This window comes from Myxine glutinosa, chromosome 8 (assembly GCF_964187855.1).
Source record: "Myxine glutinosa chromosome 8, kmMyxGlut1.1, whole genome shotgun sequence".
In the NCBI taxonomy this organism is placed as follows: domain Eukaryota; kingdom Metazoa; phylum Chordata; class Myxini; order Myxiniformes; family Myxinidae; genus Myxine; species Myxine glutinosa.
In genome coordinates this window covers 64,285,222-64,302,285 of record NC_136268.1, presented here as the reverse complement: position 1 = coordinate 64,302,285, position 17,064 = coordinate 64,285,222, and the positions used below count along the sequence as shown (strand labels likewise).

At 44.1% G+C, this 17,064-nt stretch overlaps 1 protein-coding gene across 2 annotated transcripts in view; it reads right to left on the bottom strand.

Moving 5' to 3' along the window:
• Window positions 1-17,064, bottom strand: part of SHLD2 (shieldin complex subunit 2) — a 124,622-nt gene that overhangs the window by 12,464 nt on the left and 95,094 nt on the right. For both annotated transcript variants that reach the window (XM_068124581.2, XM_078783342.1), the window contains one exon: window positions 6,532-6,772. In XM_068124581.2, coding sequence (XP_067980682.2) covers window positions 6,532-6,772 — 241 coding nt within the window. The remainder of the gene's footprint in view (window positions 1-6,531; window positions 6,773-17,064) is intronic.

Below are 17,064 nucleotides of genomic sequence, written 5' to 3'. Positions count from 1 at the left end.
TACCTGCGTTATGCGCTGACGTTCTGTTAGGACTTGATTTCCTTAAGCGGCATGGACGTTTGGAAATAGACTTCGGTGGGCCGGACACGCTCGCTGTGTGCGCCCTCGCTCAAATGGACATGGAGCCACTCTCACTGTTCCCCAACCTGACCACTGATTGTACCCCTGTAGCCGTCAAATCGCGGCGCTACTCTCGCGCGGACGCGCAATTCATTGCGGAAGAAACGGCCCTGCTCTTAAAGGACGGTATTATAGAACACAGTAGGTCACCGTGGCGGGCCCAAGTCTTAGTGGTGCGGAGTGAGTCCCACCGCCGGCGCATGGTAATCGACTATTCGCAGACGATTAATCGTTTTACACAGCTGGATGCCTACCCCTTACCGGGGATGGACGCCCTGGTACGCCAGGTGGCCCTGTATTCCGTTTATAGCACTCTCGATCTGCGTAGTGCGTATCATCAAGTCCCCATCTCTAGGGCTGATCGCGTCTTTACAGCCTTTGAATCGGGTCAGCGGTTGTACCAGTTCACGAGACTTCCCTTTGGGGTAACTAACGGAGTCGCTCGTTTTCAGAGGGCTATGGATGACCTCGTTGCGAAGGAGAATTTGACCGATGTCTTTGTCTATCTGGACAATCTTACGGTATGTGGGTATGACCAGGAGCATCACGACGCTAATCTGAAACGCTTCCTCGAGGTCGCGCGGAAATATCGCCTAACCATGAATGCGGCTAAGTGTCGATACTCTCTACGCACGGTAGACCTTTTGGGGTACACCGTGACCCATGGCTCCGTCTCTCCGGATAAGGAGCGTCTGCGCCCTTTGCTCGATATGGCTCCGCCTAGCGATCGGGCTTCGCTGAAACGCGCTCTAGGGCTGTTCGCCCACTACTCAAAGTGGGTGCAAAATTTATCCGTGAAGCTCCGCCCCCTCGTGGCCTGTGACACTTTCCCCATGGGCCCGGCCGCCCTGGCGGCCTTCGAGGGCCTTAAAGTCGACATCGCTGGCGCCGCTATCGCGACGATTGACGAGAGTGCCTCTTTCGTTTTGGAGAGTGATGCCTCGGATCATGCGATAGCGGCGACTCTCTCCCAAGGAGGCCGCCCTGTGGCTTTCTTCTCGCGGACTCTCACCTCCGCCGAGCGGAGGCATTCGTCTGTCGAAAAGGAAGCGTACGCGATCGTCGAATCAATTCGGCGATGGCGGCCGTATCTGCTTGGGCAGAGTTTCCAAATCGTCACGGACCAACAGAGTGTTGCGTTTATGTACGACACCTTACATGCGCAGCGCATTAAGAATGAGAAAATCACCCGTTGGCGTATCGAACTCGCCGACTTCTGCTACACCATCAAATACCGCCCGGGGAAGGATAACCTGGTCGCTGACGCCTTATCGAGGCCGGCCACTTGCACGGGGGTTGTAACTTTGGAGGGGCTGCGCACTTTGCACGGCACTATGTGTCATCCCGGGGTAACGCGCTTCGCGCATTTTGTGCGCGAGGGCAATCTGCCGTACTCGATTGAGGACATCCGCCGCATCTGCCGTGATTGCGCGATCTGTGCGGAACTCAAACCGCGTTTTTATAACCCTCCTATGGGGACACTCGTTAGGGCTACTAGACCGTGGGAGCGCTTGGCGATGGACTTCAAAGGGCCGCTGCCAATGTCGAGCAACTCTCGCTATCTGCTCACTATCGTCGATGAGTATTCCCGATTCCCCTTTGCTTACACGTGCGGGGATATGTCGGCTGCCACGGTTATTCGGTGCCTGCAGAATTTGTTTTCTATGTTCGGGTATCCGGCCTATGTGCATACCGATCGGGGTGCGGTGTTCCTGTCCCAGGAGGTGAGGGGCTACTTGCTCCAGCATAATGTCGCTTCGAGCTACACCACCCCGTACCGGCCCCAAGCGAATGGGCAGATCGAACGCTTTAATGGGATTATATGGAGGGCCGTCATGCTAAGCCTTCGGACCCTCGGCCGAGGCCTCGATAAATGGGCGTGGTCACTACCTGCCGCTCTAAACTCGATCCGGGCTCTCCTATGTACTGCCACCAACCAGATTCCTCACGAACGACTGTTCCACCACCCTAGAAGCTCCGGCAGTATCCAATCTTTACCCAGCTGGCTCGCTGAACCGGGGCCCGCCTATCTCAAACGAGCGGTTCGCGCTAGCAAGTATGACCCCCTTGTTGACAAGGTGCAGGTCCTCCAGGCTAATCCCGAGCATGCTCGCGTGTTAACGGCGGATGGCCGCGAGTCTACTGTCTCCGTACGCCATCTCGCCCCATGTGGGGACGACGACAGGGATATCGACGAACCCGTCTACGAGTCTATGGACTCTATCGAAGCTTCCCCTATGGAACTACCACCGTTACTCCCGTCGTCCCCCACTCCCGTGCCCGAAGGCGCAGGGGCGCCCCCTCCGACTCCCACCTCCGGCGGCTATTCCGACGCGGGGGACTCCGGGCTTGGGGACGCCGTGCCCGGTAGATTCCGAACACGAACTGGCAGGGAAGTTCGCCGCCCCGACCGCTACGGGTGGACCGACTGACGTGGATTGACGTGACCCATTCGTTTATTGCTGATGCTTGCTTGCAACCTGCCGAGCGGCAGTATAGTTCTAACGGCGGGGAGAATGTAGTGAAATTATACCAAGGTGAACCCAGGGTGTGCTCGCTACAGAAGGGGCGTCTATAAGACCCGGGAAAACCGGGGCGCGCGGACACTCCAGCGGAACTCACTGTGACATAGTCCTGTAGTTTGAATAGTATGTACGCCCCTAAATGCTGCGCTGACTGTCCTCTCTGTTGGACCATTGTTATATTGAATCGACCATTGCTCATGAAATACTCTGATTTTAATGCCTGTTGCATGCATGTATTCTTACAGGATGTACTACAGATCTAAATGATATTAAACCTACCCAGAGGTCAAGTCGTGTCTGAGCTTGATTTTCACGACAGGGACCATGATGTGTTGCAGAAGTGACCGTCAACGCCCAGGTAGGAATTTACAATTTGCAAAGGTACTGGCACATAGTGGCCTACTCATTTTGAAATATCCTGTGGGATCTTTCACAAATGTCGCCAGTTCAACTTCATATCCATTGAAAAGGACAGCATATTCACTGATACAAGACTCCGCATGCAAAGCATTGCGATAACATTTCACGATCGGTTTGGGAAGTTAACCCAGATCAGACAGCACGAAAGCACAAGTACGAGCTCTGAACTATTCTGTTAGCCCTTGGGACCTGTTAGCATGTGGATTTATGGCTGCATCCATACAATCTAACCAGTTGGGGGCATTGAGGAGACATTGAGGAGTTGGGGGCAAATGTGTTTTTGGTGTATTTGGCTGGACAATGCAAAAAAGTCGATTTATTAAACTAATAAAAACCTTGGCACAAATAGTAGCTGGAATTAGGCCTCATACATTATGAGGATGTTTTTTGGTATACGTAGTCGAGGATCGTGGAGGAGCTGGAACACAGGATGGATTAGGACGTAACAGAACAAAAGGAACAGTAAAATGAGAAGGGGGAAGAAACACCAACAGCAGGGTTGAGGGACAAAATGGAGGGAGACTTGGATAAATAATGGATGTGGTGAAGAATGAGGGTTTCGGGAAGGACACAAGGGGTGACATAGATAAATACATACAGTCACAAACTCTATGAAAGGAAAAACTGGAAACTTGGAAGAAATGGGTTTGTGGAGGGTCAGCAGGGGTAGAAAAGATCATGGTTTTGGATGGTGGTAATAAACAACTATCTTGAAAACCTCGAGGAAAAATAAGATTGAAGAGAATGTGGAAGTTGGTTCGATAGGTGGGAAAAAGAGGAACAAATTAGTGGAGGTGAGCAGTGATTCTGGATTTTGGGACTTTCTCCAGAGAGGGGTCACTGGAAGACCATGTGCACTCTGCATAGACCTGGGGGAGGGGACAAAGCACAGAAAGAGCAAAGGGTGCAAGACCAGAAAGGATGAGGTAGAAGACAAAGAGACCACCGACCAGTCTGCTATGTGAAAGTGATAGGCCCATAGACAGCTTCGTTGCGGGAGATTCCAATGATCTTGAAGGCCTTGGTTTCCATGGCATCAAACTGCGCAAGATGTGAGGTAGGGGTGCCTGCCCAGAGGGAAGAGCAGTACTCCATCAACCTGCCGATGAAGGTCTTGTAGGTATGTAAAGTACAGGTGTTCCAAGGAAGGACTTTGCACAACGGAGGATGCCCAGTCAATTTAGAAGTGTGGTTGATTTTCCAAGAAAGACCATGGCTGATAGTGAGGCCCAAATGTTTGAGTGACTGAACTTCGACAAGAGGATTGTTAAGAAATTGGATGGAGGGTTTGTCCGACAGTTCTTTTTGGAGAGACAGAATGAGAGTGTGAGATTTGTCAGGATTGAAAGACATATTCCAAGTGTTTGACCAACTCGTGATTTGAGGAAGGGCTGCAGAGGGAACATGCTGCTGCATACCTATCTGAAAGTTATGGCAGAAGGTGGCTGCATCAGCAAAGAGATGAAGAGGATTTCCCAGAGAGTCAGATAGATTGTTGATGAAGATTAGGAACAGGACTGGGCCCAGAACACTCCCTTGAGGCACTCCAGCCTTGACAGAGAATGAAGATGAGAAGATTTCGTTGAGAGCTACGCATTGGCTATGAGTGGAGGAAGTCAGTAAGCCATGTGTGAAGGTTACCTGAAACTCAATAAAATACGAACGTAATGCCTGAAATTGAGGTTCATAAATGCGGTTTTGAAATACAAATGCACTGTAAACTAGAGAACTCATAGAACACGATACCCGGCGCATAGTCTCTAATATCTTAACCTAGCCTCCTTAACCGTTAAGCCAACACGAGGATTATTTTCCTGCATTAATAACATAAAATAAAGTTTATTTTCCTGCATAAAGTTTTATTCCTTGAGTTGTTAAGATCATGAAACGTAGGTTTAATAATAATTATGATAAACTTGATCCAATAACGTGATGGCGATGTTGATGGTGGCGACGGTAAAGACGAGTTGATGGAGATGATGATGTTGGAGGGTTTGAATGGGTTCTTGTGGTGATCGACCATGTTTAGGAGATGGAGGATTTATTGATGACCATAGAACACAGCAGTCAGTTAGCATCATGCATAGCCATATTGGCGGCCTCTTCTTCACTTCAAAACACATGCCATACCCTCTCATGCTATATATCGATAGTAATGCATAGTTCTTGGAAGTAGAATGAAGGACACTTGTGTTCTCCAGTCTTCAAGTATATAATTCAATTTAAATAAAAGGTTTAAAGGTGTACAAATAAATTAATTCTGGGTTTTACCATCGTTTTACCCAGTGTCTATTGCATCACCCGATCTAACACATTAACACATTACATTAGTTCTTCGTGCATGTTGTTTGTGTCATTTATAATGTCCTTAAAACAGTAAGTTTCATGTTTGAAATGATTTTCAATTTTGTTTTACTGCCATTGAGCGTAAAAATGTTATCTCGTATCTCTCTGCACAAGTGTGGTCGGTTCAATGTTAAAACAACAGACTTGTCTACCTATTCATGTTCCGATTTGTATAACATTCAATTTGGATAAGTTTTTCCTCTATCATAAATTGACGATCATAAACTGATAAGACAGACAGACGGATGGACATGAACCAATTTCTTAACCCCCGCTTTTCGCTTTGCGTGCGCAGGGTACAATTTATAGCTAAATGGTGAGCCAAAAATGATGAGAGCTTTCATTTGAATTACAATCAAACAAGAAAAAGAGCAATCAGAGATTGCAAACCCTCGCCAGGATGTATTTTCAGCGGTTTTTAAGGCTTTTGTGTTAAGATAAATATGGCGGTCGAACCACGTGACCGATGACGTCATCATTATTTTATTTTCTCCACCAGTTTATGCCGACATGGCGCTCAAGAAATTTCATCTTGATCGGATGAAGTTTTGTACTTGTCGAATTATGACGTCATAATGGAGGCACCTATGACGTCATAATGGAGGCACCTATGACGTCATAATGGAGGCACTTATGACATCATCATTAACATATTTTCGTCCCTATGGAGAGTTCTTTACAATGAGCCATGTCTCACATTTTTCTATTCAGTGCTTTCAGAGATATAGAGGTGCAAAGTTTTTCGATTTTTCCAAGATGGCGGCCGAACCACGTGACCTATGACGTCATAATTATCATTAAAAAAATTATGCAGGTGGAGTTGCACCTATGTTGACAATTTCCTGTCAATCAGACCAACGGTTACAGAGAAAATCATATTTATTCTGTGCGGACAAACAAACAGACAAACGGACTCAAATGCAATACCCTCTCCTCTGGCGAGGGTAATAAAAGTTATGATCGTTTTATGGACCACCCTGTAAGAAGATGCTGCTACAAATTGTTGAAAAGTATTCCCAAAGGGAAGGATAAGACAAAATATTTACAGAATTAAGGGGTACAATATGGACACCAATAAACAGACTGGTCAATTAGGAGAATTAAAGATGTACAAAGTGACCTGTAGAAAAGATGTGGGTGGCCTTCAGGGATGCAGGAAAGACACTGGCTGTAGATTCCATTTGAATCTGCCCAGAGTTCCTTTGCACAGCTCGCACAGCCACGATAAACCAGGTCTGCAAGGGCTGTTGCCAAGGAAGCCAAAGACGTGGCAGTGTTGACAGTGAGCAATGGCCTCTGGTTGCCGAAAGAGTTCTTGTAAAAGTTTAGCGCAACAATCTTAGCTTGAAGCGTTGCACAGCCTGAAAAGCACGTCACAATAATGCAAGGTGTTAACAATAACAAGCAATGCAGTACAAAGAATAATCTCGAGGAAATCGCAAATAAACACGACAAGGTAGCAATTAATTAATAACAATAAACATGCCAGAAATAACTCATTTTCACAGCAACGAATCATAAAGTATTGTTTCTGAGCTACGATGCAAATGAATTAGCCACTTTTTAGTGCTTTGACAAGGCTTTCCGAAGGCCTTTGACAAGATAATCGATTTCCTTCCGAAGAATAAATATTTTTCGAAAAAAATTTCTGCCAGCCAACTCGAGGGTCATTTAGGAGCTAAATGCTCTACCAGCTACTAATGCAACTTCAAATCCGAATGCTTCCTTCCTGGCATTGTGTGTGCTGATGGGTCACACATGGATTTCGTGAAATATTGATCAAATGTATCCTGCTTTTCCTTTGGAAACACTCGCCCTTAGTTGTGCTTTAAGTTTATAACTTCAACATGACTGTGCTGCTTATAAAAATGGTGTTTCAAAAGAGGTGCAAACAAAATGAGCGAATGTTGCTTATTTATTACTTTTAGTAGAACACGCATACCTTTTGCCTCTCTTGTGTAGTTATGAAAAGCAAGTGGTGACTCTTCCGACTCTGTTCTAAGAAAGTCAATCATTCCTGCCAAAGTTTTATGGAAACAATAATGGATCGCGAGCATTCTTATTTAATTATTACTCACCAAATTTACTGTGATTTCCTTCTGACGAACAAATATTTTTCTAAAAATATTTCTGCCAGCCAACTCAAGGGTCATTAGGTGCTAAATGCTCTGCCAGCTATTGCAGGAACTTCAAATCCGATGGGTCCATTTAATCCTTTTCAAGACGTCATGTCCGTTTCATCCGTTTCAAGACGTCATGTCCATTTAATCCTGAAACTGCCTTTTAGCAGGACTTGGAGGTTACTCTAGGTTCACAGAAACTTGTGGCCAGTATAAACATCTGAAGTAAAGAAAGTGCATATCTGATGAAATTCTGCTTTAAATGGAACTGATACATTACCGCTAACAACCAGACAAACTTTTCTTGCGTGCGCATGTGTGGCAAATGGTTAGAGACAACAATCTGGCCAAAGAAGCCGTGTTACCCAAGCTATATCACATAAACAGCATCATCTAAGAGATGCCTGTTGAAACAAAACAGCTCAGCAAAATGATACAAACCGGCATTGATTTCCACAATATTCTATTACCAAAAGCAGCAGCGACCGTCAGTGTGTCACGCTTTATGCTAAAGGATTCCTGCTGTTGTAGAATAATAAACATAGGGGCAATACCCCTGGCGCTCACCTGGTAGAATAAACAGTATACTGCACTGGCTAAAGGTATTTTAAACCAATATCAATGGTTGCCAGAAGACAGGGCAGCATGTAGAATCATACGAACATAATCATAAGACTTTAAATAAACAAACAAAAAAAATACTATTTTGGGGGTGCAACCCCCCCCCCCTCCCACCCCATGTACTTCCTCAGACCCCAATTTTTCCAATGCCTTGAACAAACATTGGAACATCATGGATGATGAAGGTTGTGGTGAAGTTTCATCAAAATTGTGTGTGTAGGTTCTGAGAAAAAAAGCGAATACCTATTTCGGGGGGCAAGTCCCACCATAGACCACGTTAGACCCCGATTGTTTAAAGGCCAGGCACAAACTTTGGTACAACATAGGTGATGAAGGTTGTGGTTAAGTTTCATCGGAATTGCATGTGTAGTTTCTGAGAAGAAAGCAAACACCTATTTTGGTGGTCAACCCCCCCAAAGGGGCAGATTTTTTTAATGCCGTGAACAAACTTAGGTACATCATGGGTGGTGAAGGTTGTGGTGAAGTTTCATGGAAATTGTGAGTGTAGTTTCAGAGAAGAAAGCAAATACCTAATGTGGGGGGGTCAAACCTGGACCCACTTTGACCCCCCATAGACCTCCAAAGGGGCAGATTTTTTTAAAATGCCATGAACAAACTTTGGTACATCACGGGTGATGAAGGTTGTGGTAAAGTTTCATCGAAATAGTGTGTGTAGATTCAGAGGAAAAAGCAAATTCCTATTTTGGGGGGTGGGGTGGAACCTGGATCCACTTTGACCCCCGGTAGACCCCCTTAGACCCATTTTTTTTTAGTGCCGTGAACAAACTAGTCACAACACAACAAATATCATTTGTGCCAAATTTGGTCACAATCCCATCAGCGGTTTCAGAGAAGAAGTTTCAAGTGTTTACGGACGGACTGATGAACTCACGGACGGACGGACTGACAGACTGACGGACGCACGACGCACCGTCGCATTAGCTCCCCTGAACTCCGTTCCAGGTGAGCTAAAAATGGAACCATTGGAAAGGAAATGATCGATTTACTTGGAACAAAAATTTCAAAGTTGTAAAACACCGTGTCCGTTTAAGTACAAAGTGCTTTTAAGCAGGACTTGGAGCTTAATGTATTGGTTCCAACAGTACCATTTTTATTATTCTATGACAGCAAGAACCCTTTATAATAAAGCATGACAGGCATGGAAGGAGCACACAAAATTATATGTAGTAATACTCCTCAAAGCATTAGAAAAACATATAAAAGTACACCGAAGGAACACACAAACAACAACCACAGCCATGAAAACACCAAAAACAACTATGTATTATAAAAGATCCTTTTTCACATGTTTCACTTAATTTCACATTCTCATTGAGACTCACTGGTAGACGTGCAATATGTTTGTGAAGTGCAACATTCTGTCCTTTCATTAAACCTGTCGGTGAAGCGACGGGTCTTATATGTGAGTGCTCAAAATTTGAAATGTTGAACTGTCTCACTTTACTACTAATTCACGAATGATCTTCAATTAAATATGGAAGCCTCAGTGAGAATAGTGCCCAACACTTTCACCAGAAATAGAACACGTTAGAACAAAGAGTTCACAAATTTGTTGAAAGATAAAATAAGTATAAAAGTCCTCATCAAAGACACAACAAACAAATAACAACAAACAAATACTACAAATAATCAACAAAGCCCCCAACCACACTGAAAAATTGATATGTTTCGGTTTGACATTTAAATAAATGTATAATAATAATAAAAAACAATATGTGTCAGTCTCCCCCTTCGCACCCCTCCTATCTCTCAATCCCCCATCAATCTGCCCCCTCCTCTCCACCCCTCTCCACCTCTCCCCCTTGGTAGTGTTGGTAGTTAAGAAGGTAAAGCGTATAAAAAATTCAAAGTGGTATGTAGGTAGGTAGCGGTGATAGTAAAGTTGTATAAATAAATAAGCTATGAAATGTTGAATGTTGGTCATGAAGATGGCAAAGTGTGAGAATTAAAAAAATTCAAGGTGGTATATAGGTAGCATTGATAGTAAAGTGTATATAAATAAATGAATAATTCAAGTTAATATACAGGTAGTAAAGATGGTAAAATGTATAAAAAAATAACTAAATCATTCAAAGTGGTGAAGAACGATGAGGGTTAGATAAATAAATGAATAAGGTGGTACTGGACATTGATGGTAAAGTGTATAAAATAAATAAATAATGAAATATGTGTACGGAGTAAAAGTTTATATAAATAAATACTTCAAAGTACTGTGTTGGGAGTTGAGATGGTAAAGTGCATAAAACTTTCAAGGTGGTATGTAGGTAGTGGTGATAGTAAAGTGTATATCAATTATATAAATCAAAGTCGTGTTTCAGTCGTTGAGATGGTAAATTTTATGCAAATACAGCAAATAAATATTTTGAGGTGGTATGTTTGATAAATAATTTGAGGTTGAACAGTTTGTTGTAATGTGTATGTAAAGAAATAAATAAGTGTTATGTTATAATGCTTATGTAAACAAAAATTCCACATTGGCTCCGAGCCAAAAATCATTTGACCTGCATCATGCTCATATTATTGTGTGGATGCACCGAATATGAAAGAGATGCATTTAGTCATTGTTGAGTAGAGGCTCTGAAATGGAAACACGGACGGATGGACTTGGATAGACTGAAAAGGTGCAAAAACAGATCCTTGCAACTACAGACCAATCAGCCTGCTCCCAATTATCAGCAAAGTCATGGAATCCATCATTGCTTCGGATATCAAATCCTTCCTCTTCTCCAATGGCTTGATCTCCGATCATCAATTTGGATCCAGACCAGGTCATTCTACTCTGGACATGTTGCTTCTGCTGTCTCAACAATGGATGGAGGTCCTCAATGCCAAACAGGATATCAGAGCTGTCTCCCTTGACATATCACGTGCCTTCGATACGGTCTGGCACCCAGCTCTGCTCACCAAACTCTCCTCCTATGGTATCCATGGAAATCTCCTCGCATGGCTTGCGGACTTCCTCTCTGGTCGTAGTCAATGTGTGGCCCTGAATGGATTTCTCTCATCTCCCCTTCGTGTTCTGGCTGGAGTTCCCCAAGGTAGTGTTCTGGGCCCTGTGCTATTTCTGGTCTTCATCAATGATCTCTCTGACTCTCTGGAAAATCCTCTCTATCTCTTTGCTGATGACTCCACTCTCTGCCGCTCCATTCCTCATCCCTCAGATCGGCAGTCTGCAGCCTCCTCACTCTCTGCAGACCTGGACAAAATCACAGACTGGTCAAACAAATGGAACATGTCTTTCAATCCTGACAAATCTCACACTCTTACTATGTCTCTCCGAAAAGACCGACTGGAAAACCCGCCCATCCACTGTCTCAACAATCCTCTCCAAGAAGTTCTGTCGCTCAAGCTTTTGGGTCTCACTATCTGCCATGATCTTTCTTGGGAAAACCACATTTCCAAGCTGGCCTCCAAAGCCAGTCGCCGTCTGGGCATCCTCCGTCATGTGAAGTCCTTCCTTGGCACACCTGAGCTCCTCACCACATACAAGGCTTTCATCCGCAGCTCAATGGAATACTGTTCCCCCCTCTGGGCCAGTGCTCCTGCCTCACACCAAGCCCGGCTTCACGCTGTTGAAACCAAAGCTTTCAGAATCATTGGAATCTCCTGCGATGAAGCTAACTCCGAGGGCCCTTCACTCACTCACCGCAGGCAGGTTGGTGGTCTTTCTGTCTTCTACCGACTCCTCTCCGGCCTTCCTCCCCCAGCTCTCTCTGTGCTCTGTCCCCCAAATATTCCTACAGGTCGCACAATATCTGCCAGCAACCCTCTTATGGTTAAACTGACAAAATCAAGGCTCTCTGCTCACCTTCACTCTTTCATTCCCCTTTCCTCCCGCCTCTGGAACAAACTCCCCCACTCCCTTAAATCCCACTCCTCCCTCCAGGTCTTTAAAACAGCTGTTCACCACCATCTCTTATCTTCCCCCATCCAAAACCTTGATCTTTTCTACCCCCGCTAATTTTCACCCCAGATACACTTTTTTGAAATTCCAACTTCGTTCCTGGAAGTCCTTGCAGTGTCCATATGTTTTATACCTCTCCCACCTCCCCCCAAGCCCTCTCCCTCCCACAGATCTCTCAATGTCCCTGCTCTCAAATGTTGTGTTTGTGTCCTTCCCCCTCTCTCCCCATCTTGTCTACCGCTCTCCTTATATGTTTTATGTGTCGGTTTGACTTTTTGTGTGATTAATGTTAGCTCTTTCACGAGCCTCGATCCTGCATACAAAAAAGAAAAAGAAAAAAAAGTGCCTGGAAAGTTGACTGTTTATTGCTGGTATCTTTGTACCTGTCCAGGCTGTCCCTTGCATTGAAAAGGGCTGGGCCTTTCCCGCAGGCAAACGATATATGACTGCCAATGGGGCTTAATAAGACTGTATGCTCCAGGACATAGTTTGCTGTAGAAAGACAAAAGCAATGGTCGGAGGCTTCGTGCCTCAAGTCTTGGGATTTATTCAGGATCACTCCCACTGTGACATTACAAAAACATCCCAGTGCAGAATGGCGATTCAAATGTTTATTGTTAACGAGTAAGTGTACATATTATATAAATACAGCATCAATGTGTACGATTTCAGAGTGTTGCCATTTTCAATCACAGTGTCATGACTGTAAATACATCAGCCTGCTTTCTTAATATCTGCTTTCAGAAGAGGACCCCATTGATTAATTTATTGCTGTTAAACAGCTCTTTCAGATTAGTCTCTGTCATCCCAAATGGCCACGTTGGGAAATCTGACAGCACGATTCCAGAACAATGAGTGGATGTCTGAGAACCAGGGTTTAAAATTGGCGATTTATTTTCCAAATAAATCATCAAATATGAAACAATCACTTGATAATTTAAACAAATGCTTTTCAATATCAATAAGAATGAATGATGGCGGCTTTGTCAAAGTCAACAACCATGTTTGTTGAATTTTAATGCGAGTTTCAGACAATAAAAAGTTGGAGCACAATGAAACAGGAAGAAAAATAAATAATAAGGATGAAACACCATATACTCGTATATATAATTACCCAGGGGGCAAACCCCCCATTTTTTGTGAAAACAGACACGGTCTGCTATAAAAGGTTGCTGTATATGGTTGGATTCCTCAGACCCCCAGCAACAACTTCCAGGTGGACAACCTTTCCAACAGGCGACTGTAACTGTGCAATTCAAGATGGCGTCCAAGATGGTCGCCATATTTTTAAATCTCCATATTGTCGTCAATTGTTATCTTATTTTCATGTGTAATACTTTGTTTCTCTGGTTTTCAAGGTCAGGGAATCTATTTATGATGGTTTCAGAGTGATATGATGTGTTTTATGCCATTTGTCTCATAAAAATCATGTGGGCAGAAATGTCCAAAACTGTGTGATCTGTAGTGGTGTGGCCATTGTGTAGTGTGCATGTAGTCTAGCATATCAGAAATTTGCATGTAGTGTAGCATATCAATAGCTTGCATGTAGGCCTACTCTAGTTGCTAGTATGCATAACATGGTGGTGGTTTTGCTGTTGCAGGTGATTGCATGAGAGGTACGATGATGACCCAGGCAGAGAAACGGGTGGTGGAAGGAAGCTTGTCACTGAAAAAGGAACCAAAGAGGAGACGCCAGGACAGTGACATTGACTACACAAAGTGCATAATATGTCAAGGACTTGGTGCAAAGGGACTATATAATATTACAACTACAGACAAACTAGTTTTGGCCATGAAGGCTCGACAAGATGAGACATTTGAGAGACTCAAATATGATTTGGCTACTGGTACATGGCTGACAGACAAAATGCCCAAATGGCACAGTAAATGTAGAAACTGGTACACGAATGAAAAGAGTTACAAACTTGCTGAAAAGAAGAACATTGGAAGCAGTGATGCTGAAGACTTGAAACAGCCTGGGTGCAGTACCTCTTCCCAGCATTCAAGGTTAACCAGGACCAACACACCAACATTTGATGCGAAGAATGCATGCCTCATCTGCAACAAACGGTGGATGCTTGGCAAAGAGCCAACATGCAGAGTATCTACAGAAAACAGCAGCAAAACATCCATGTTTCATACCCATGATTCAAATGCCTCCCAGTAGATACGCCATATGGCCTCACTGAGGATTCTGATGGCATGCATAGTCTGGTAATAGTCTCCTTTCTCACCAAAAATCTTGTTTGCTGTCCTTTTCTGGCACAGACCAGCTGTCACAAGAAGATCTGCTGCACCCGAGTCCCTGATGATCTTGCAGATTGCCTTCACATAGTTGTGTGCTTGGTGAAAGCCTCCTTGGAGCAAAACTACATTGGAGAACTCCTGTCTGTGTTTGTCCCTGATCACAGGATCACCAGACTATGCACGCCATCAGAATCCTTAGTGAGGCCATATGGCGTATCTACTGGGAGGCATTTGAATCATGGGTATGAAACATGGATGTTTTGCTGCTGTTTTCTGTAGATACTCTGCATGTTGGCTCTTTGCCAAGCATCCACCGTTTGTTGCAGATGAGGCATGCATTCTTCGCATCAAATGTTGGTGTGTTGGTCCTGGTTAACCTTGAATGCTGGGAAGAGGTACTGCACCCAGGCTGTTTCAAGTCTTCAGCATCACTGCTTCCAATGTTCTTCTTTTCAGCAAGTTTGTAACTCTTTTCATTCGTGTACCAGTTTCTACATTTACTGTGCCATTTGGGCATTTTGTCTGTCAGCCAAGGAGCAGTAGCCAAATCATATTTGAGTCTCTCAAATGTCTCATCTTGTCGAGCCTTCATGGCCAAAACTAGTTTGTCTGTCGTTGTAATATTATATAGTCCCTTTGCACCAAGTCCTTGACATATTATGCACTTTGTGTAGTCAATGTCACTGTCCTGGCATCTCCTCTTGGGTTCCTTTTTCAGTGACAAGCTTCCTTCCACCACCCGTTTCTCTGCCTGGGTCATCATCGTACCTCTCATGCAATCACCTGCAACAGCAAAACCACCACCATGTTATGCATACTAGCAACTAGAGTAGGCCTACATGCAAGCTATTGATATGCTACACTACATGCAAATTTCTGATATGCTAGACTACATGCACACTACACAATGGCCACACCACTACAGATCACACAGTTTTGGACATTTCTGCCCACATGATTTTTATGAGACAAATGGCATAAAACACATCATATCACTCTGAAACCATCATAAATAGATTCCCTGACCTTGAAAACCAGAGAAACAAAGTATTACACATGAAAATAAGATAACAATTGACGACAATATGGAGATTTAAAAATATGGCGACCATCTTGGACGCCATCTTGAATTGCACAGTTACAGTAGCCTGTTGGAAAGGTTGTCCACCTGGAAGTTGTTGCTGGGGGTCTGAGGAATCCAACCATATACAGCAACCTTTTATAGCAGATCGTGTCTGTTTTCACAAAAAATGGGGGGTTTGCCCCCTGGGTAATTATATATACGAGTATATGGTGTTTCATCCTTATTATTTATTTTTCTTCCTGTTTCATTGTGCTCCAACTTTTTATTGTCTGAAACTCGCATTAAAATTCAACAAACATGGTTGTTGACTTTGACAAAGCCGCCATCATTCATTCTTATTGATATTGAATAGCATTTGTTTAAATTATCAAGTGATTGTTTCATATTTAATGATTTATTTGGAAAATAAATCGCCAATTTTAAACCCTGGTTCTCAGACATCCACTCATTGTTCTGGAATCGTGCTGTCAGATTTCCCAACGTGGCCATTTGGGATGACAGAGACTAATCTGAAAGAGCTGTTTAACAGCAATAAATTAATCAATGGGGTCCTCTTCTGAAAGCAGATATTAAGAAAGCAGGCTGATGTATTTACAGTCATGACACTGTGATTGAAAATGGCAACACTCTGAAATCGTACACATTAATGCTGTATTTATATAATATGTACACTTACTCGTCAACAATAAACATTTGAATCGCCATTCTGCACTGGGATGTTTTTGTAATGTCACAGTGGGAGTGATCCTGAATAAATCCCAAGACTTGAGGCACGAAGCCTCCGACCATTGCTTTTGTCTTTCTATAGCAAACTATGTCCTGGAGCATAGACTTATTAAGCCCCATTGGCAGTCATATATCGTTTGCCTGCGGGAAAGGCCCAGCCCTTTTCAATGCAAGGGACAGCCTGGACAGGTACAACGATACCAGCATTAAACAGTCAACTTTCCAGGCACTTTTTTTTCTTTTTCTTTTTTGTATGCAGGATCGAGGCTCGTGAAAGAGCTAACATTAATCACACAAAAAGTCAAACCGACACATAAAACATTTAAGGAGAGCGGTAGACAAGATGGGGAGAGAGGGGGAAGGACACAAACACAACATTTGAGAGCAGGGACATTGAGAGATCTGTGGGAGGGAGAGGGCTTGGGGGGAGGTGGGAGAGGTATAAAATATATGGACACTGCAAGGACTTCCAGGAAAGAAGTTGGAATTTCAAAAAAGTGTATCTGGGGTGAAAATTAGCGGGGGTAGAAAAGATCAAGGTTTTGGATGGGGGAAGATAAGAGATGGTGGTGAACAGCTGTTTTAAAGACCTGGAGGGAGGAGTGGGATTTAAGGGAGTGGGGGAGTTTGTTCCAGAGGCGGAAGAAAAGGGGAATGAAAGAGTGAAGGTGAGCAGAGAGCCTTGATTTTGTCAGTTTAACCATAAGAGGGTTGCTGGCAGATCTTCTGCGACCTGTAGGAATATTTGGAGGACAGAGCACAGAGAGAGCTGAGGGAGCAAGGCCGGAGAGGAGTCGGTAGAAGACAGAAAGACCACCAACCTGCCTGCGGTGAGTGAGTGAAGGGCCCTCGGAGTTAGCTTCATCGCAGGAGATTCCAATGATTCTGAAAGCTTTGGTTTCAACAGCGTGAAGCCGGGCTTGGTGTGAG